This window comes from Triturus cristatus, chromosome 7, assembly GCF_964204655.1.
Source record: "Triturus cristatus chromosome 7, aTriCri1.1, whole genome shotgun sequence".
Taxonomy (NCBI): domain Eukaryota; kingdom Metazoa; phylum Chordata; class Amphibia; order Caudata; family Salamandridae; genus Triturus; species Triturus cristatus.
Genome location: NC_140590.1, coordinates 1,010,313,086 through 1,010,335,523, shown reverse-complemented (window position 1 = coordinate 1,010,335,523; position 22,438 = coordinate 1,010,313,086). Strand labels below are relative to the sequence as shown.

The 22,438-nt window shown below is 47.4% G+C and overlaps 1 protein-coding gene across 8 annotated transcripts in view; it reads left to right on the top strand.

Annotated features, from left to right (window-relative positions):
- Positions 1-22,438, top strand: part of LOC146811006 (uncharacterized) — a 1,023,327-nt gene that overhangs the window by 755,221 nt on the left and 245,668 nt on the right. For 7 of the 8 annotated variants that reach the window (XR_014965769.1, XR_014965768.1, XM_085614477.1 and 4 more), the window contains one exon: positions 6,924-6,962. The exons of the other annotated variant lie outside the window; for it this stretch is intronic. Coding sequence is in view for 5 of the 7 variants with exons in the window: in XM_085614477.1 (XP_085470603.1) it covers positions 6,924-6,962 (39 nt within the window). In the remaining 2 variants the exon portion in view is untranslated. The remainder of the gene's footprint in view (positions 1-6,923; positions 6,963-22,438) is intronic. 8 annotated transcript variants of the gene reach the window in all.

Genomic DNA, 22,438 nt, shown 5'->3' with positions numbered 1-22,438 from the left:
GGATTGCCCATTGTGTGGTGGTGTGATGTGCAAGTACTAACCCTTGTTGCTTTTAAACGACAATTCAAAAATAGCAGACACAGGGAGGGTGAGGTGTCGCGCTATAATGCAAAAAGACAACACAATGGGTGAACAAACTTTATCATGCGCTTTTAGCCAGTCTCCAGCTTTTGCAGCAGCAGAGGAAGCCGTTGGTCAGTCAAAAGACAGTTCCATCGGTACTAGTTCACTAAGGCATCCACAAGTGGGAAGGGAAAGAAAACGTCCTGGGTGCTGGTAACTTACTGGCGCTCCATGGACCGAAAAAGAAGATAACAGGAAAGTATTTTGAAGAAAGAGTAGTAATTCCGCCTCCTTGAGTTCCCAAACGCGTGGGAGGTGCGGCTAGACGGAATTGAAGACCCTTAGGACAGTGCTGTAGGGGTTCAGGCATTCATAAAAACAGAGCAGAGGTGGTGAACTCTTCACGCAGTTGATACATACACATAAAATATAGAAGCAATATTCAGCAACCCTGTGCTGCAGTGCTGTATTGTGAGATGTGATTGTTGTGAATTGGTGCGGTGTAACCATGCTAATCCCACAATATTAATAGGTGGAAATAGGAACAATGTTATTGGTACTTCAAAGGTCATAAGAAATAGCACGCAAATGGGAGGTAACATACAGTATACGGCAAATATTAATATGTCGGGCAGCCAGTCCATTGTGGATGGGCTGGAATATTAAGAGACATTTTATTAGGGTTGCAATAATTATTAAAGGGATGTTCAGTTAGTTGTCAGAGAGGTAGCAGCGTATTAATGTCAGTCACGTAATGTCCACAATACCCGAGTCAATGATAGCCTGACAATTACAGAGAACATCCTGCAACATTATATAGGTGCAACCCTAACAGTATTTTACCACAATATAGGAGAGACACATTACAACAACACAATACAAGAATGCAATAAAACCGAAAATGATAGACAATAACACAACTGATACTCCCTTCTTGGTGTGCCTAGGTGGACCCCTAGGCACAGCTGGAGACCACCTCTGGCGTCCAGCAGGAGGCAGCGCCCCACTGTGTACCGGTGGCTAGTGGCGCTGAGGTGAGTTAGCTGCACCCAAACCTGAGTTCATGGAAACTTATAAAATGGCGAAAACCTGTAGCAACTAAAGGATGAGTCCACCTGGCTACCACTCCCACTAATTTGTGTCTGCACAATAACTGTGTGCAATCTCAGGGGAGTCTAAACTGCCACCACCTGTGCCTGCGGAGCAAAAACTGCTGCAACACTAAAAGGATGGGCTACCTGCTACAACCCTCTGGGTAGCAAAAACTGCTGCAACTCTAAAACGAGGGGCTACCTGCTACAAACTAACCCGGAGGATTAGTCTAACAAGACTCCCCGAAGGGTGCTGATTAAGCAAATAAATGCCTACTGACCTCAGCTCCAGTTACTGGGAAATAGCTGTAACTCTCCACCACCCCCATACGCTGGGGACTCTCCCCAGGCAAGACAGGGGAGTGCAGAAGTTTGCCCGCCTTGGTACACCAATAGTGAAGTGCTGCTTAGATCAGGGAGTCACTGCATGCAGGGAAAGTGTGGATGGTCGCCGTCACCGCCCTGGCAGGGTGGGTATTAGGACCAGATACTGTAATGGAGATAAAAAATGCACATTAGAGAAATCCGTTAGAGGTCGGCAGCAGTGTCAGAGGTCAAATATAGCAAACGGTGCAGTAAACAAGGCACTGTCAGCACCACGTACCAAGTGCTAACCTTAAACAGAGGTAAAGTCTTCAACAGAATGGTGACAGACCGAGATATATATTATTAAAGCCACAAAGAGGAGGCATAAGAAAGTGATCAGAATGGTTGCTATCAAAGCCATGTAATGTGGAAGGCAAGAGACAAATATTTCTCCAGGACAAAAACACACAGTAATGAGATGCGCAAAGTAGAGGGAGAAAAAGGAGAAGAAGAGCTTTGTCAATTTGTCAAACAATATCCATGCAAATGTGCTGAGAGAGAGAAAGCAGAAGCCAGAGATATGACACAAACCAACTCACGGCAGGCAGAGTCCCTTAGCCACGGAGCGGAGTAAGAGAGAAGAGACAAAAATCAACAGTCATCAAACCTCAAGGCTCCGAGCTCTGAAAGAAGCTGTGGTCCAGCAGCCTGGTGTCAGGTGAGGTCATTGATCCTGGAGCCGCATTCATCACCAAATGTGGAAGCTGAAATAGAATTATAGAAATAATACCAGAGATATAACTCCATGTCAGCACAGAAGACAGAAGAATTTATTGGAGACCAATAGATAATGCAAATACGTGCAGCACAGAGACAGCCAGCATAGTCACTGAGTGTCCAAGGGGACAACACCCTTGGACAGCTTTTATTGTCACAAACAACATAGGAAGCATTGTCATAATACACGTAACACGAGTTAGGACGAGCGTACCTGTCCAATTAGCTTGGGTCTAGACTATGCTATACCATGTATGGTCCGAACTATATTGTTGCTGACCACTTGTCTGAAGTACGTGACAGCATGGGACTTTCCACTGTAATGCATTTGTATTAGCCTTGGTACTTTTCCACTGAAATGATTGCAATATCATAGCACATACGAGAAATATCGCTAAATGTGATATGCTGAAATACTTGCGGCTAAGCTAGCCTCCTGCTCTTGTTCTCGCATGTTTCTTAGGCAAGCCTTGCGTTACAGCAGCAATTTTTATCTAAATGGAGTAAAAAAGTACAAGCGTCTATATGCTGCTTCTCATGTCAACTTAACAGGACCTGAAGCTTCAAGTATTTGGTATCACAAATAAAAGATGGCTTCAACAAGGGTAACCTCACTGAGTTCCCTCCCATTAACTGGGACCAACTACTCCTCAAGTACTACACTCACCACCCCTGGTGTATTTTCTCCTGTGGGAGGCTGTGCTTTCTTGGGACACTTGGGATCCCCCTTATAGTGCCATACTTGTAGCACTCATAGCACTTAGGAGTTGTATTCTGACCTTTCTCAGGGAATCTCTTTTTTTCTGGTGGCTAGATTGGGAATGGGTCAATTTCCCCAGTGAAATGTTATGGGGACTTTCAGAGAACATCTTTTTTTCCCTCCCTTCCTTTTTCTGGTGGGAACTCTAACCACCCTTTTGGGAGTACCCCCCTCCCCCCCCCCACCCCCCCAGATGCCTTCTTGGCACTCTGGTGCTGACCCAGCTGTCTGCCTCCTTTGCAAGCTTCCTGGGGTTGGTCAGCTTGCTATCAACCAGGTGTTGGCGGAGCTCTGTAAAGCATATATCTAGCATGTGATTCTTCACAATCAAGTTGTACAGCCCAGAATAATCATAAACCTTGCTGCCCCTCACCCAGCCCTTCAATATCTTGCTGGAATAATTAATAAAGTCCACCCAGGTCTGTGTTGAGATCTTGTGGCTGGCCCTGAACCTCTGTCTGTACCCAAATTTGTGACAAGAATGGCCTTCATATGACTCTATAGTTTATGAAATTAATTAAACACCTCTATGGTCACATTTTGATTTTATGATTGATGTAGATTTTTGGGTTAATGTCCATTATCATGAACGCAGCTTGGACCAAATTTAAATACAATGAAATTATACAGGTGTGTTTTTTTAGATTTCTTAAACAACAACATTACAAAAACATGCATTACACATTACGATGTTAATGCTTGCAAGAGCTATTTTAAAATGCACGCGTCCAGAGCAAATGTATATAGATAATGCAAAAGGGTAACACATATCTAAATCAGTCCCTAAGTGTGCAGGTTACTACAGAATCAGGATGGCAAGTTGCCGGAGGAATAGAGCCAAGAGTATCAGGAGGACAAGTTGGAAGAGCAATAGGAGAACTAGTCAGGTCAGAAGCAGGTGCCCCAGGGCCATAAAAAGCAGGGACCAGAGGGGGACGAATTAGGTGGATTTAAAGGATCAGAATAAGCAGGACCAGAAGTAGGGCTAGGAGACCCAGAGTGGTCAGAACCAATGGGACCTGGGGCCTGAAGTAGCAAGTGGAGCAGGAGGACCAGGAACTGGGGTATGAGGACCCGTCTGGTGAAGATCAGGGTGACCAGGACAACCAGAGCCACAAGGAACAATGGGACCAGACCAAGACCATAATAAACAGGCCAGGCCCAAGAAGACCAAACAAGGAGGCCCAAGACACAAGGGCACAGTGGCAGATGTACATCAAAGACGTGGACCAGGGCCAAAAGAGTCATGTTGAGTCAGACCAAGAAAGCTATGAGTGCCAGATCTAAGAGAACCAGGGCAATAGGGTAAGGTGGTGAAGGACTGAGCAGACCAGCAGGATCAGGGTAAGAATTAGTAGTAGCAGCATCAGAAAGCTCAGGAAGAACTAATTCAAGGAATGGCCAAGACAAGGGCCAGAAAGACAAGTGTCAGGAAGGCCTAGAACAAGGAGCACCCGATTCAGAAAACTAGTATCAGGGTGTTCCACCAATGGGTGGGAATATGCATGTCATACTGCTTGTGATGTAATTTAGTGCCAGTAGCGCGAACAGCTCTGAAAAATCCGAGCGGACCGCACCATGCAGTGCACTAGAGTGTGCAGCCATTTGAGTTGACTTTGCTGCTGCTCCAGTAGAAAATGCACTCAAGCTGCAGCAAATTTACTAAAAAAGCAGCCTTTTGACCACGACTGCTTGCGAAAGCCTATGTTAGAAAACAGGGCTAGTGGACACCAAATCTCACTTGCATTTATGGTACCTTGCGTGAAAAGATTCCGCCATGCGGCAGCTGGCAGAATTTGGCCAAATTCAGCATTACAAGAGTAATAGGAATCTCTCATTTCAAGAGTAATGCAGAGTTGCCAAATTTTGCCTATAACGCTGGTGGAATTAAACCTTCCCCCACCTCCAAGTAAGATGTGGATCATGAGGACGAGAACAACTCAAAAGAGAAGGACATGGAGCAGAATCAGGAGGACGAACACCAGAAGGCAAAGAATGATCTGGTGGAGAAGGAAGAGCAGGAGCACTCCTATATGATTGTACACCACATGTATTGGGATATCCTTTTTGTTGTCAGAATCAAGGATGAGTAGATTGACACTAACCTGTATAGCTCCACATCAATAGAGATGCAGTAAGCTGTCCTTACACGCTCCTCTGTGGTCCTTAAAATGAGCAACTCGTGCCTACTCACTCATGATGAACACCTAAATGAATGGGGGATGGAATACAATAATAAACTGTCCAACTGCTAGCCACGCACTGGATCTTGACTTCCCTCATCTCTCTCTTGTAAGCGAAGGAGGAATAAAGGTGTTGTGCTGGAATTAGATACACAACACTAATTAACATGCAGTAATAACTTCATTCATCGCTCTCAGTCCTTGTAAGCACCCCCCTTGTCCCACTTTATTTTGACATTGTTAGGTAAAGGGTATCCGATCTGGCCCGCTAAATAGCACTATTTTTCTGAATTCGAAAATGGACAACTCCAAAATTAGCTGAATATAGAGAGTCCCTGAGAGATTTAAAAGTACTGGATCATGCTCCTGAGAAACCCAGGTTAAGGTTTGTATGTGACTAGTGTAAAAAGTTCGGCTTGATCAAACCGTGGAACTCACCTGAAATCATTTGTAAGGCATGCAAGCAGGTCTTTAAATCGACCTATTGGTCTCTTGAGGGGAATGAGTTAATAACCAGAGGTACACCGGGCCACCTTACGGAACAGTTCTTGGCATTCAAACCTACCCCCATCTTTGAAAGCTAAATGGATAATATAACACAAGAGATTGTATATTGGATTTAGGCTAGGCTGTCCGCCCCTTCGATCATTCTGTAAAAACTGGAATAAAAACACCTTGTGTGATTCATGCCCAGCTTGCAGCATGATTCCTGAGACTCCTGATCATATTATGTTTGTATGTCCTGAATATTGTGGTGTGCGCAGAAGGTGTCTGCGCCAAATTTGTTTGTCAATGGGGGCATGTCATTATAGAGAGGGGCAGCGAATACTGATGACCGACACAGCTGGTCCGGTTGTTTTTTCAGTGAGTCGGTTCTTGCTTAATATCTGGACAAAGCGAGAGAAGTTTTTGAATGATGGTAATTCTTAGTACTCTACAAGTATACTTTGTGTTATGGAAACAATTTTAAGCACCCATGAATCATGTATATAAATGCATATACATTTATATCTATTGGTCCATCCTCTCTAATAGCACTTTTCTGAACTCTGTACTACTCTAGGATATGATATGATATTGATGAGTTTTATATATTTTGGTTCTTGGGTTTGATTGTAATGCTTAATCTAGGTAATGCACAGTTAATACTATAAATTTTTTAGGAGTATCCTTATATTTATCAATAGGAATGCCATTACTACGCAAGTCATTACATCGACTCGCAGTAGATGGCGTGCTTAGAAATGTATAATTTACTATTCCAACTCCAGCCTACGCAACAGTAGGGAAAGTGTTGGAATAGCAAAGTATACTATTCCCTATGTAAGCACGCCATCTACGGCAAGTCAATGTAATGACTTTTGTAGTAATGGCTTTGCGTGGTTACAACGTGATCATTGTAACGACCGCGTTGTAATTACATCGCGGTGTAATCACCGCTATGTAAAGGTTGTTTCCCCTGGGAGGGCGAGCCATTCCTAATGGGGTCGCAAATTGCGAGTGCCTCATGAATATTGATGAGGCTCGCATTTTGCGACCCCATTGGGAATCACAATCAGTGTCTCAGACACTCTTGTACATTTGAAATTGCGACTTGCAAATTGTGACTCGCAATAGAGAGCAATTTGCGACTCACTATTTCAAATGGCCGTACATCTGGCCCTTAGTCTCTATTGATGCGCTGTTACACCGTTGCTCACTCGAGATGAAATATGCAAATCACTTATCCCTTTTTTTGGCCAGGTGGAGGAGACCAGCTCCCGCCGGGAACATTCTTTTCAGGTGAGTTTCTTTGGTATGCTTGATGTTCTTTGTGGAATTTCCTATTGCCTAGCAATTCCATTGGAAGTGGTATTTATACTATCCCGAACCAAAGTTGGATGTAGAGATTTTCAAGTCTCGTGCAGTCATCTGAGAAGTTTCAAGGCCTTTTCAGTAAATCCATGTTCTCACCACTTGTGTATAGCTCACTCAAGAAATGGTATATAGGTGCACTTTGGATTGGCATTGCTTTAGTCTTTTAGCGATCTGCAGGTATTGCAAGCGCATGCATTCTTTCAGTGCTGGTTGTTTCATTTTTGGTGTTGCCTTGCTGCCGCAGAACTTAACATTTACTTAGCTTGCCTTATGCCAGCCAGCCAATCCCTCTGTCATAAGCAGGCATTCTCCTAGACTAGATGTTAATGGTACACTTTTCCCTCTTTATTTTCATACCCACTAAGTCCACCCTGGAGAAAATTTGCATTTGGCGCCTTCTGGGACTAAACATGGAAAAGTATGTGTGTGGTCATAACAGTTTCCTCCCTTTAAGGACCACTGTCACAGTGGTGGCTTAGGTTTGGTGGGATGCTGTTGATGGTACTTGTTTATGATCCTAGGTGCATGGAAGTGACTAGCTGGCTCCCAAGAGCATTCCTCTGTCCCAAATCCATTCCAGTCTACTAGAGTGTGCTGAAAGTTTTATAAAATTATTTCAAGAAAACTGTGGTTTCTATCAAGTCTCTCAGTTCCCATTTGTATGGACCACCTGAGGGACCTGTGGTCTGTCTGAATCCGGAAGTGAGTCCCAAACAGGCATGGTCTCAACTTCTTTAGTGCCCAGACCACAGCAAAGGCTTCCCTTTCAATAGCACTCCAGTTCTATTTACTAGGAAGTATCCTCCTAGAGAAAAAATCAACAGGTTGATCTAGACCCTTCATATTCAACTGTGATAGGACTGCCCCTATGCCATGTTCTTAGGCATCAGTTTGCACAATGAATTCACTGGAAAGGTCACGGGCATTGAGCACAGGGCCTTGCACATGGTCTGCTTTAGGGAGTTAAATGCTTTTTGGCATGCATCTGTCCAAATCACATTTCTGGGCTACATTTTTGGAGTCAGCTCAGTCAAGGGGCCAACAATGGGGCTATATGTCATGACAAACCTCCTGTAGCAACCTGTGAGGATTAGGAAGGCTTTCTCCTCAGTTTACGGTTTTGGGGGCTCCTAGGCATATGTAGTTTATTTCTTGGCATGGAGGGGCTGCATCTTTCTCCTGCCTTCAAGGTCTCCCAAGCACACCACTGACCCCTGCCCTATCTGGCACTTATTGGTCTTGATAGTCAGTCCTGTGTTCTGTAGGGCCTGAAGCACTCCTACCAGGTGAAAAAGGTGGTCCTTCCAGCTGCTACTGAATACTGCTATGTCATCCAAGTACGCAGCACCTGAAGACCCCCATTCCAGTCAAACCCTGGCTCACCAGCCTCTGGAAGGTGGCAGGGGCATTATTTAATCTAGAGGGCATCACTTTAAACTGGTAGTGGCCCTCTGGAGTGGAGAAGGTGACCTCTCCATGGCTTCTTCGGTTAGGGCGATTGTCCAGTATCGTGAAGTAAGCACAAAAGTACTCAGGAACTGGGCAGCCCCTAACCTGTCAATCAGCCCAGGGAATTGTATGAGCATCAGTCTTGGTCAATGAATTGAGCTCCTATAATCCACCCAGAACCGGAGTTCTAGTGTGGTGCTCTGTGGGGTGGCTTTTGGTACCAGCGCTACTGGGCTGAACCATGGGCTCCCGGAGGGTTCAATCACCCCCAACTCCAACATCTTGGATACCTCATCCTTGATGCTAGTCCTCACTCTGTTCAGTAGCCTAAAGATCTTATTTTTGACAGGAAGGCTTTCTTCCGTGTCCTATCCTTGATACTCAGTTGGGTAGTCCCAGGAGTAAGGTAAAACAGTGACCAAAATTGTCCTATTAACTTGTGATAGTCTCTCTGCTTATCCGAAGTCAGGTTAGGGGAAAGGTTTACACCTTCCACTCTCTTTTGTTTGCAGGAGTTCAGGGAGAGGTTACTCTCCTCTTTGTCCCCTCCTTCTGTCAACAACAAAATAGCTGACCTAAGATCTCTCAAAGTGTGGTTTGGGGCGGTTGGGGTGCCTGGGGGTCTTGATGCCCAGCAGGTATCTGACTGCACCCTCATCTCAATTATCTCATCTGGCCCAGTTCAATGGTCTTGGAGGGTCCCGGGCTCCATCATCCACACTTTCTGCCCAGGCTGGAATTCCACCAGGGTAGCCATTTGGTCGTACCATTGTTTCATTACCTCCTGGCTGGCCTCGAACTTGTCAGGAGCTTGCTTCCAGAACTTGGCCATCTTGCTTCTGAAGGCTAGCATGTAGCTAACAACATCTTGGAGGGGGTTTCTTGAGAGCCTGCTCACACCCCTCACTAACCAGACTAAGAGGTCCCCTCACTGGATAATCATACAGAGGTTCTCAGGGATTAAAGCCAACTCTCTTATCAGGTACTTCTCTCTAAGCACAGAGTAGGCATGGTACGAGGGCCTCATGCCTACACCTCATGGCCTCAGGTAGGCCCTTAATCTCACCTTTAAAGGTTGTGTTGAATCTCTCCACACGCCAATTGGTTTGCGGATGGTAGGGTGTTGAAAAGATATAAGTAACTCCACACTCTCTCCACATTGACTGCATATAAGCAGACATGCATTTGGTTTCCCTATCAGACACCACTTCCTTGGGGAAACCCTTTTGGGTTAAAATCCCCATTAAGGCCTTATCCACTGCAGGGCAGTTGCAGTCCTACCCTCTAGGTTCTTTGTGGCATGAACCCCCCGAACCAGGATAAACCTCTTGCCAGTGTCTGTCTGTTGATCCATGGGCCCTACATTTTCGATGCCCATTCCATCTGAGTACTATCCAAGTATACTTTGCGTTATGGAAACAATTTTAAGCGCCTATGAATTATGTATATAAATGTGTATACATTTATATCTATTGGTCCATCCTCTCTAATAGCACTTTTCTAAACACTGTACTACTCTAGGATATGATGTGATACTGATGAGTTTTATACATTTTTGTTCATGGGTTTGATTTTAATGCACAACTAATACTATCAATTTATGGGAGTATCCTGATATTTATCAATAGCAACAAGTGTAATGAAATTGTAATTTTTACGAACTCTACTGGGATAACTTTTCTGACTTTTACAAACAAAAATGTAAATTAAATTTTAGTATTAAGGGACGCTAACTTAAGTTAAATTTGTTAAATGTGTTATATGGATGTTTTGTAAAATTGACAATTATAACACCGAATAAGGTATCTTTTGACTTTGTACGTTACTCATCATTCGAACCAAAAACGATTTTTTAGTACATCTTTCACCCCTATACCTGAATCTAAGTTCTGTGGTTTTCAGAAAGGAGAGTAACTTTCTCAGCTTCTTTTAGGAGCTAGTTATCAGCCAGTCTGCAAATTATGTCTGAGTTTTCCTTAAATCAGGAGCTGAACTCTGGCACTTTTCTTGTTTCCCCTGGCGATTATATACAAGATCAAGTCTCAAAACAGGAATGTGAGTGTGCTGAAAGATTTATCAAATTATTTGTAAAACTATAGATTCTATCAAGTGTTTTGGGGCCAGATGTACAACGTGATTTCGCATGGGCAAACGGGTTTGCGACCCATTTGCGCATGCAAAGTCACTGTGGGCCATGTACAAACACTATTTTACGAGTCGCAAAAAATTTTAGACAAGAAAAATAGTGTTTAGCGAGTCACAATTAGGAGGGGGTGTTCCAAGTGCGTCCCTCCATTAATTGCAACTGGCAGCCCTATGTGTGAATGTTTTGCGACCGCAATTATGCAAAACACTTGCAATTTCTCTTCAAGAGGGTCGTAATGCGGTCACAAATGGGTAGGGGTCCGTAGGGGACACCTTCCCCTTTGTAATGAAGCTGCAGGCAGTGTTCCAGGGACCACTACCTGCCCTTAAAAAATTTAATAAAAACATTACATTTATTTTTCTAAAATGCATACGGTTTTCCGTTAAGGAACACGGGCTGCATTAAAAAAAAAACTGCTTTATTTAAAAGCAGTCCCAGACATGGAGGTCTGCTGAGTCCAGCAGGCCACCATCCCTGCAAGGGAATATGACTCGTTATTAGGCGAATCATTACATCACGTGGCATTACAACGCGGTTGTTACAGCGATCACGTTGTTACCACAGAATGCCATTACTACGCAAGTCATTACATCGACTCGCAGTAGATGGCGTGCTTAGAAATTTATAATTTACTATTCCAACTCCAGCCTACGCAACAGTAGGGAAGGTGTTGGAATAGCAAAGTATACTATTCCCTATGTTAGCACGCCATCTACTACAAGTCAATGTAATGACTTTTGTAGTAATGGCTTTGCGTGGTTACAACGTGGTCATTGTAACGACCGCGTTGTAATGACATCGCGGTGTAATCAACTCTATGTAAAGCTTGTTTCCCCTGGGAGGGCCAGCCATTCCCTTTTTTTTTTTTATATATATTTTTTATTGCAGCCGTGAGAAAAATTACATTCCATATACAAAAGATTGAAATTAAATGCAGAAGTGGAAATTTGAATTAAACGTTGGTCATATATAGCAGATCAGGTGTACAATAACTACAGTTGAAAACAAACAAACAATCCGAGGGGCCATTGAGACTATGATTAGGCATATTGCAATCATACATTTCTATTATTATTCCTCCAAGTTTCAATCGGTTCCCAAATCATATTGCCTGAGGCTCTCGCCTTTTTTACCTTTACATGCAAAAATAGCCTTCTCCTGGTTATACATAGCCAACAGCCTAGCTAGCCAAACCTGAAAGTTGGGGGGATCTATGTCCTTCCAGCGGGCTGTTAAAATTATTCTATAGACCGCTGTCCCCAGGAAAAGACAAATTCCTTCTCTCTTTGTATGACCGAGTGTGCTGTCATAGCCCAGCATATATAGAGTGGGGGATTCAGGTATTAAGTTCCCAAACACTTCCCGCCAGAAACCAGCTATCAAATCTCTTATAGGAGCAAGTTTACTACACTCAGAGCATGTGGAGTAAATGTGCCCCACTTTTTCCACATCTCGGGCATTCTGAATTCGCCCTTTTTCCCCAAGAGTAAAGCTTAGCTGGTGTAAAATAGAGATCGTATATGGTCTTATATAACTGGGCTTTCAAGTTGGACGAGACAAATACTTTCATTGAAAGGTAAAGGGACATATCGATGTCAACGTTGGGGTTGTTTAAATTGCTTGACCATCTCTTTTCCGTGTTTTCCAGATCATCCTGCTGGTTTTCGATTAGAATTCCATAGAGAGTGCCAATCCTGGTTGTAGATTTGGCCATACATTCAAATATAGGAGTTCGAGGCATGTGGGCTGCTGAATTCACATCTGTGCATAGATCGCCGCCTAGTGTTGGGTCCGGATGTTTGCACGTTGTTGTCCTGGAAGAGTCTTCGAAGTATCCTGGGATAGGTGACTCCTCCCCTGGACTACAGTGCGCATGGGCATCCTCTCCATCCTCAGATTGTTTTTTTCCGCCATTGGGTTCGGATGTGCTTATCTTGACTTAAGTTAGGAAAAACTTTTTTCAGGCCAAAAGGCCTTTAGTTCGCGTCGGTACTGTTCCCGATCGGTATCGATAGTTATTTGTTAGTTTACTAACTTCAAGACCAACTCTTTTCGCATCATATCCGACCATCGACCCGACTTCGACGATGGAATCGAGGACACCATTCAAGCGGTGTCCTGTATGCAATGCGAAATATCCCCATGTCGACGTCCACCCGGTGTGCAACAAATGCCTTTCACCGGATCACGACGAGTCCACATGTATGGCCTGTGCCCGATTCCGATCCAAAAAGACTCTCCGGAATCGACGAGCAGCGAGACTTGAAGCGCAGCAAGCGGCACCGGCCCCGACCAACATCTTCAGCGCCGAGGACGAAGATGTGGAAGATGTGGAGAACCTACCCTCCAGCCCCGCTTCCGAACGCAACTCCGGATCGGAAGACATCGAAGAACAACTCTTTCACAGAGACGAAGCCGACACCGAGGTAGGAGACTACAATGAGGCCTTAGGGGCCGAAGAGAGTAGCTCCGGTGACGAGCAAGGCCTACCCGTACAGACGGAGGATATCCCAGTGCGTCAGTCTATGGCTCCTGTCGAGGGATCGCCTTCGGGCCTTACCCAAGACCTATCCCGCAGTTCTTCGGCCCCGCCCTCTGGCCCGGCCTCGGACATTCAGCGGCAGCCATTACTACCCAAAACTACTGGTTTCCCTTCATCGAAACCGAAAGCCGTATCGGTTCCACAGAAACCGAAACTGAAAGTAACACTGGTCGGATCGAGGCCCACCACACCTTCGACGCCAGCCAAACCCGTCGGCACCGACCGCACCAAACGGGACTTCGGTGCCGAGCTCGCAGCAGCCGACGTCGGCGCCGACACACGGAAAAAGGCCATCGGTGCCGCCAAACCACCTCGGCTCCCGGCACCGAAACAATCGGCTCCAGCCACAATGGTCAAAATAGCTGCTGCGTCTCACACTACTTCGAAAGCAGCACCAAAGGCACAATCATCGACGCCGTCGACAGCCACTACCTCTCCTCGACGACCCCGTGGCGCCGAAAAAGTCCACGCCTGCCTCTACAGAACCGGTCGGCGCCAAAGAACCGTCGGCGTTCCAGGTGCGGCAAGTTGCAGCGTCCTTGCAACGCATCAAAGAAAAGGCAGCCCTACAGGACCCTTCAGGCTCCGAGCCGAAAAAAGCTCAAAAAGCTTCTCCGGCACCGGCCAACATCACTTTTGGCCTGCCGCCATCCACGGCACCCAAACTGTTCGAAATCAGAACACGTGTCACCCACACTAGGATCACGCCTGCCGAACGCTCTCCTACGGAGACGTCACCATCCCACATCATCGATGCCGACACCGGCAGAATGATGCTCCACAAGCGGAGGATAACTTCCGAGCCAGCTTTGGACTCCTACCGGATCCCTCTAAAGAAAAAGCTGCCAGTGGAATCGGAACCACTTCTTTACGAACCTCTCCATACCTCTTACCAAGATCCACAGTCCTTCTCTCCGACACACTCCGAAACCGACGTTTTGGAGGACTACATGGGTGACCACGTCCCCTACCCCGGAGAGATGGACCCTGACGGCCAACAGGACCCGGATCAGGCTTGGGATGACCCTGCAGACCCGGGTGCACATATGGATACGCAGGACACGCAGCTATATGGCGCGAAAACATCTCCCACAGAGGACACTGCCGCATTCAACGCCCTTATTGAACGTGCTGCGGCCAATCATGGTGTGCAACTCCACTCCGACACAATCGAGGACGATTTTCTAATGGATACTTTCGCATCCTCAGAACGGAATATCAAAACTCTACCCATGTTGAAAGGTGTCCTCAAACCAGCAAAGGACATTTTCAAAGAACCCACCAGGGCACGAGTAATAAACCCCAGGATCGACAAGAAATATAGGTCGGCGCCTGGGGACCCTACCTACATTAGAGGCCAGTTGCCTCTGGATTCCATCGTAGTCGCCAATGCTCGCAAACGGGCGCACTCACAGACAACTGGGGATGCTCCTCCCCCGGACAAAGAGTCCAAGGTGCTAGAGACCTCCGGAAAAAGGATTGCAGCCCAGGCAGCTAACATATGGCGTATTGCCAATACGCAGGCGCTCCTAGTTCGCTACGATCGCGCACACTATGACACATTAGAAACATTACTCCAACATCTCCCTGACCAATACAAAGAGGGAGCAGAGATCCTCATCAGGGAGGGACAACTCCTCACTAACGCATCCATTAAGTGTGCACTGGATGCCGCAGACACAGCTGCCAGAGCAATAAACACTAGCGTCATGTTACGACGACACGCCTAGTTGCGAATCTCCGGATTCAAACCGGAGGTTCAAAATAACATCCTCAATCAGCCGGTCAACCCCGACTACTTATTCGGACCAGAGGTTGACACCACCCTAGAAAAAATAAAAAAGGACACAGACACTGCAAAGTCCATGGGGGCTCTCCAAACGCAGACCTTTCGGAGTGGCTCCTTTCGTCGCCCCGGAAATAGAGGAGCAGGTAGAGGACAGGGGTCACAGCAAACCTACAACAAGGGCAACACCCAAAGTACCTATGATAAAAACACCCGGGGTGGATATCGTGGTTCAAGCACAAAGGGTAGAGGACGCGGATACGGCAATACCAGATCCTTTCCCAAGAACAAACCGTGACGCCCTCTCCCTTCCTCCCGACCACATAACACCTGTCGGGGGAAGGCTACAAAGGTTCCTGTCCACGTGGAACTCCATCACCACGGACAGGTGGGTCAAAGATATTATCAAACACGGTTACTGCCTAGAATTAACCTCAACTCCACCCACAATACCGCCAAGACACCGTCCTATGTCCTCAGAGCACTTAGCGCTATTACAGCAGGAAGTGCTAAGTATGCTGCAAAAAGGCGCAATAGAGGTCGTACCCGTCCACGAGCACGGTACGGGGGTGTACTCCCTGTACTTTTTAATACCAAAGAAGGACGGGTCACTCAGACCCATACTAGACCTGAGACCCCTCAACCGCTACATTCTCTCAGAGCATTTCCACATGCTCACCCTCCAACAAGTCCTCCCATTGCTCAAACAGGGAGACTTCCTAGCCACGCTAGACCTCAAAGATGCGTATTTCCACATACCCATTCACCCATCACACAGAAAATATCTCAGGTTCACTATTCAGGGGCAGCACTACCAATTCAAGGTTCTTCCCTTCAGCGTGACAACAGCGCCCAGGGTCTTCACAAAGTGCCTAGCTACAGTGGCTGCACATTTACGGAGGCAACACATTCATGTCTACCCTTACCTGGATGACTGGCTTGTTCAGGCAAAGTCAGCCCAGCAATGCGCCAGCCACATGTCCCGCACCATTCACCTCCTTCACAGCCTGGGGTTCTCACTAAATTACCCAAAATCACATCTCCAACCCGCACACGTACAACAGTACCTGGGTGCGACCATAGACACTCTGGCAGCCACAGCTCAGCCAAATTTAGTGAGGATCAACAGCATGCAAATGCTGATTTCCAAGTTCAAACCCCAACACTCCCTTCCCGCGCGAGTGTTCATGCAGTTGATAGGCATGATGGCCTCCTGCATTTTCATAGTCCCACACGCGAGACTACATATGCGCCCGCTTCAGGAGTGCTTAGCACGTCAATGGACTCAGGCTCACGGGCAACTAAAAGACCTAGTGTTGGTGAGCGGTCGGGCATACAACTCTCTGCATTGGTGGAATCCACAAAACCTTTGCAAGGGCCGACCGTTCCAAGAGCCTGTTCCACAAATAATACTTGTGAGAAGTTGGCCTGATGTATGATGTCACTAGTTCTAGTGTACACCTTATATCAGTCCAAATACCCTTATGGTGATTGGTTGTAAAGACAACCTTATAGACCAGCTATCCTAGTGGTAGCATGGACAAGAGCAGTCTTAGGCTAAACTCTGAATGGCATGTGAAGCCAGCTGTGATACCATATATAATCCCTTGAATACCAAATGAAAGGACACCACAACAGATATATATATAAAATAAAGTGTATTTATTCTAGTCAAACCCTCAGCACTCTTTATGAGATTAGAGGTAAGTACAACACAGTCTTATTTCAGCATACATTAAGTCACACAGGTAAGTAATACAGTTAGGCCCTAGGTGTGAGAAGTTGGCCTGATGTATGATGTCACTAGTTATAGTGTACACCTTATATCAGTCCAAATACCCTTATGGTGATTGGTTGTAAAGTCAACCTTATAGACCAGCTATCCTAGTGGTAGCATGGACAAGAGCAGTCTTAGGCTAAACTCTGAATGGCATGTGAAGCCAGCTGTGATACCATATATAATCCCTTGAATACCAAATGAAAGGACACCACGACAGATATATATATAAAATAAAGTGTATTCATTCTAAGCAAACCCTCAGCACTCTTTATGAGATTAGAGGTAAGTACAACACAATCTTATTAATGCATACAGTAAGTCACACAGGTAAGTAATACAGTTAGGCCCTAGGGGCCACGCAAACCATATACTAAGTAAGTGGTATAAGAACCACTGTCACGGAAATAGAATAGGCCTAGGCCTAGGGAATCGCTGGGGCTACACTACACTAGCGTTAGTTTGGAAGTGGGAGGCCCACGGGATTCGTGTGCAGAGTGGAAACACTCACGCGTAATGCGTAAAAGTCAATAGCAATAGTACAGTTTAGAAAACGGTAGGTTTAGGACACTTCCGGAGTAGCTAGGAAGTTGAGACTTGAAAACTAGACACTAGGATAGTCACTATCCTGATGAGCACCGGAGTACCCAAGTTACCTAGCCCACAGGCTGCGGGTGCATAGGGGTGAAGATGCGTCGTTTTCGTCGTCGACTCCTATGGATGCCTGAAGAAAGATGCTGACAGGCAGTCAGGGGAGAGTGTCCGGTGGATCCCAAGGCTGGGATCAAGAAGAGAGGAAACCTGCAAGCAGAAGGGACAGAGTCAAGGTCACTAGCCAGTGACCACGTGGAACCAGGAAGGAACCAGGCGATGTCGTGAAGAGTTGCAGGTGAAGGTGAAGCTTGTCGCTGCAGCCAGGAGGACCAGGAAGCGTCGAGGACGACCAGGACCAGGAGGCGAGCTGTCCCACGAAGGCTCTTGCTGTCGGCGGCGTCGAAGTTGGACTAGGACTCACCAAGCCTTGGCAAGCGGAACCCACGAAGAACAAAGGACTTGCTTCTGGTGCAGACCAGGAAGGTCTGGGGTGCTTTTTCTTTGCAGAGAAGCGGGAGCCAGTCTGGAGGAGCCAAACCAGCGCAGAAGATTTCAGGGTGCGTCGTCACAGAGGCCACTAGCCAGCGGGCAAGCAACCGGACAGACGCGGCAAGCAGGAAAATGCTGAAGGGCCCCACGCAGGACTCGTGGAGTGTGGGGGGCTGATCTTCGGTGCAGATGGTGCTTGGGGTTGGGGCTTCTCAATCCCCGGTGCACAACTTCGAGGGTACCTCAGAAGCTGCGCTGTAAGTTACTAGCCACTTTTCCCAGGTAGCCGGTCCCACGTCGCTCGTCGCCTCCACGGATCTCAGCTCTGCTGCAGATGTGGATGAGGGTCGGAGAAGTCTGGAAGTCAAGGCTCTGGTCGGGCTCTGCAGTCGGTTCCTCGTAGAACGGTCGCAAAGCAAAGGGTAGTCTCTTGATGGTGCCTGTTTGCACAGGGTAGCCACTCCTTGGCTACAAGGGAGATTCTTCAGTCTTCTTCTTTCGTCGAATGTCGAAGGTCCAGAGTTTCTGTTCAGTTTTGCAGGTTCAGGATAATCTAAAGTCTTGAGGCCCAACTCCCACTCTTATACTAATCTGGGGGGCTGGGATACCTGCTAGGTCACGCCTTATGGGTGGGACCTGGGAGGGGGTGGTTACACCCACTTCCCTTTGTCCAGTTTCGCGCCAGAGCTGGGGCTGGAGTGCCCCAGCGCTGGTTTGAACTGGACTATGCAAGGAACACCTTGTGTGCCCCAGGCATGTCTCATTCCTTTCAGCCCACCCTGCCCCAATACACTAAAGGCTGTCTGGGGAGGTGCTAGCACCTCCCCAAGCAGGAAACCTATTGTCCAGGCCTCCCTGGCTGGGATCACTCCCAGCTGCAGGAGGTCAGACTTGTGTCGTGGCAGCAGCATCCATTTTGTGATGCTGAGGCTTTGGTCAGAGGCTAACAGTTGAAGTATGATTTTAACATGTCTTTCCCTCTAGAAGGGGGGAATAATATTCTCATGTCCAGAAATGGCATGGGGGTATTATTCCACAGTGTTAGACACCTTACACGACATGTTTCGATAAAGCCAAACCATAGTTACCATAACCGTCTAAGGTTATAAGGCACTTTAAGAGTATATGGTAGGCTATATCATAGAACAGCTATAAGGACAAGGTTCCGAAAGCTGCAGACAGGCTCAGCTCATGCTAGAGCACCATCTCACATGTTACCAAGCACTCTGCCTCCAGGATTGTTAAGGCCTGCCATAGGAGTGACTGATAGGTACACATGTGTCTATATGTAAGTTAGGTATAGGAATACTACACCTAAGCAAGGGGTGATTACACGACCTTGCCCCAGCTGAGTGATCAGCCAGTTGTGTCAGAATGGAAGGCCAGGCCAGGGGTGGCATAATACATGCTGCAGCCCCTGGTAGGCCTAGGGTACACCTATGCCCTGGGTACCTAGGGTACACTGTACAGGGGCCAATAAGGTGATCCTATCCAAATGGGTTATGCACCTAAAGTACATAGTATTAATTTAGAGAGAGAACAGCAGGGCTGTGGGTCTGATTAGCAGGCCCACAGCCACATCTAAGTCGAAAACCAGTAAAGCAAAAGCAAAAAGTGGGGGTGAACATAGAAAGCAGACCCTACTCTCCTACACAACCCCCCCCCAAACTTAGGGACATTAAACTAACCTTGACCAGTTGAGTCTTCATGTTCTAAGTGGAAATATCTGGAGAGTCCATCTGCATTGGCATGGTCAGTCCCAGGTCTATGTTCCACTGTGAAGTTATGTTATGTTATGTTATGTTAAAACAATTTATCAAGCGCACAGCGACTCCAGCGAAGGAGCATCCCGGCGCCGAGACAAGGAGCAGTTATAACACAGCATGGAGAATACTACAGCAAAGAGGGACAGAAACAGGAGACTAAAATAAGAAAGTTTTTATAAGTCTGCGGAACGTCAACAAGTCCTCTATCAGCCGAATTTCAACTGGAAGGGTATTCCAGATTGACGCAGCTCGCACCCTAAAGGACCGGCCCCCCATCCTGCTGAGCCTAAATCTGGGAACAACAGCAAGGGCCTGGCCCTGAGAACGAAGATTGCGGGTGGGAACATAAAAAGAAATAGTATTGGCCAGGATCTCAGGGCCAATGCCTCTGAGGATTTTGAAGGTCAGACACAAGACCTTAAAGACAATACGCTTCCTCACCGGGAGCCAATGCAAAGAACGGATGACCTGAGACACCGGGCAGAACTTAGGGAGTCCAACAATGGCTCTTGCAGCGGCGTTCTGCACCCGCTGCAGCCGGGTAAGCTCAGCCTGGTTTGCCCCCACCAGCAAAGAGCTGGCGTAGTCCAGACGGGAGATGATAATTGCCTGGACCACAAGCTGTCTGGTAGGGGCATCAAAGAACTTGAGCACCGGCCGTAAGCCCCTTAGTAGACCAAAGCAACAGGCTGCAGTTTTTTTGGTGTGGCCTATGAAAGTAAGACCAGCGTCTAACCAGACCCCAAGATTCTTCACCTCCGAAACTAAGGTCGGAGTGGGGCCCAGCTCAGAAGGCCACCACTGATCGCCCCAAAGCTCCACTCCCTTCCCGACAACCATAACCTCAGTTTTTGTGGCATTAAGCTGGAGACAGTTAGCTGTCAACCAGCTGGCCACCGCCTTCAGTCCGGACTGAAACCTGGGGGCATCCTCTACCGCATCCCCGCTGAGAGTAACCGCCAGCTGTGTATCATCGGCATATGAGACCATGGTTAGGCCCCACTGCCTAGCGACATCAGCCAGCGGTCTCACGTAGAGATTGAACAGCGTGGGACTCAGCGAAGATCCCTGCGGAACCCCCATGGCCAGAGGCAAAACCCTGGACTTGAAGGGTGGGATGGAAACACAAAAGGAACGGTTGTCAAGGAAGGAGCGGAACCACTGCAATGCCAGGCCGCCAATACCAGTCTCCTCAAGTCGCCCAAGGAGGATGCTGTGGGATACAGTGTCGAATGCGGCGCTGAGATCTAGCAAAATCAGCGCCGCCGTCTGACCAGCATCCAACCTTGCGCGGAGATGTTCCACCATCACCAGAAGGGCAGTCTCCGTGCTGTGACCAGCACGGAAGCCATTCTGTGTGGGGTCGAGGGCATTAGTCCGGGTTAAGTGTGCGGACAGGGCCAGATTGACATGAGCCTCTGTTAACTTGGCAGGCCAAGGCAGCAGCGAAATGGGGCGATAGCTTTCCGGTTTAGACGGGTCCAAAGATGGTTTTTTGATAATCGGCGACACCACCGCTTGCTTCCAACTGGTGGGGACGACCCCGGTCTCTAAAGAGAGGTTAACCAGTGAGCGTATAGCCACACGCCCCACAAAGGTCTGGTCTCGAAAGAGGACAGGCCTCACTGGATCGGCAGGAGACCCAGATTTAACTTGCATAGCAAGTTTGTCAAACCCTTCCAAGGTAAGGGGGGGAAGTGAGAGCAGGGCGGGCAGATGAAGTGACTCCTTAGGACTACCCGTCGCTATACCAGTACTCGGGAAGGACCGATATATAGACTGGACCTTTCCCAAGAAGTAGGAAGCGAGGGACTCACAGTGTGAGACAGAGCTCTCAGCCATAGAGATAGCCCGCTTAGACATAAGGTCTTTCACCGCCTTGAAGATAGCCTTCGACGGGTTAGGGCTATTACGAAATTCCTCGGCATAAAATGCCGCTCGAGCACGACAAATAGCCCGATGGTATAGCTTGACGGACGCGACATAAGTGGCCTTTAACTCAGCCCCGTATGTCTTCCGCCAGGCCCTCTCTGCCCGTCTACAGGCTCCCTTCAGAGCGCGCAAAGCATCATCATACCAGGGGCTTGACACTCGAGGGTTGATCTTCGTTGTTGCAACAGGTATCAAAACATCCAGAGCCCTAGTGAGCCAGGCACAGAAGAGATCATACCCCTCCTCTACGTTGTTAGGTAGGGCCAGAGGTTCCACTGACAAAAGATGGTAAAAGTCGTCCAGCCTAAGTTTACTCCAGGGCCTCCTGGATATCCGCTTGGCTGGAGAGGTGGAAATGTTGGTAGTCATAGGGCAATAGATGGATACCAAAGAGTGGTCCGACCACTCTACAGGAGCCACCGACGTGACTTTAGCCTCGATCAAGTTAGTAAAAAAAGGGTCAAGAATATGACCCCCGGAATGAGTAGGCTGGGAGACCAGCTGAAAAAGTTGAAAGGCCTCTAAGTCCATAAGAATATTACGAGCTGTCAGACAGGATGGAGCATCAAAATGCAGGTTTAAGTCACCCAAGATGGAAAAATTGGCACAGTCAGTGACCAAGGTGGCGACAGTGTCCGGGAAAGCATTCCTGAATGCCACATCACTGCCCGGCGGACGATACACCACCATCCCAGAGAGTGTAAATTCTGGGCTGACAGCGACTTTAAACGAGGCACTTTCACAACCAGCGATCTCAAGAATGGTCCACACACAGGAGAGACAAGATCTCACTATCAGAGCTATGCCTCCGCCTCTAGTTAGTCTATTTGCAATGTACATAGAGTAACCAGGAGGACAAACGAGGTTAGGGATAGCAGTGTCGGCCTCCTGAAGCCATGTTTCGGTTAAGGCTAAGATAT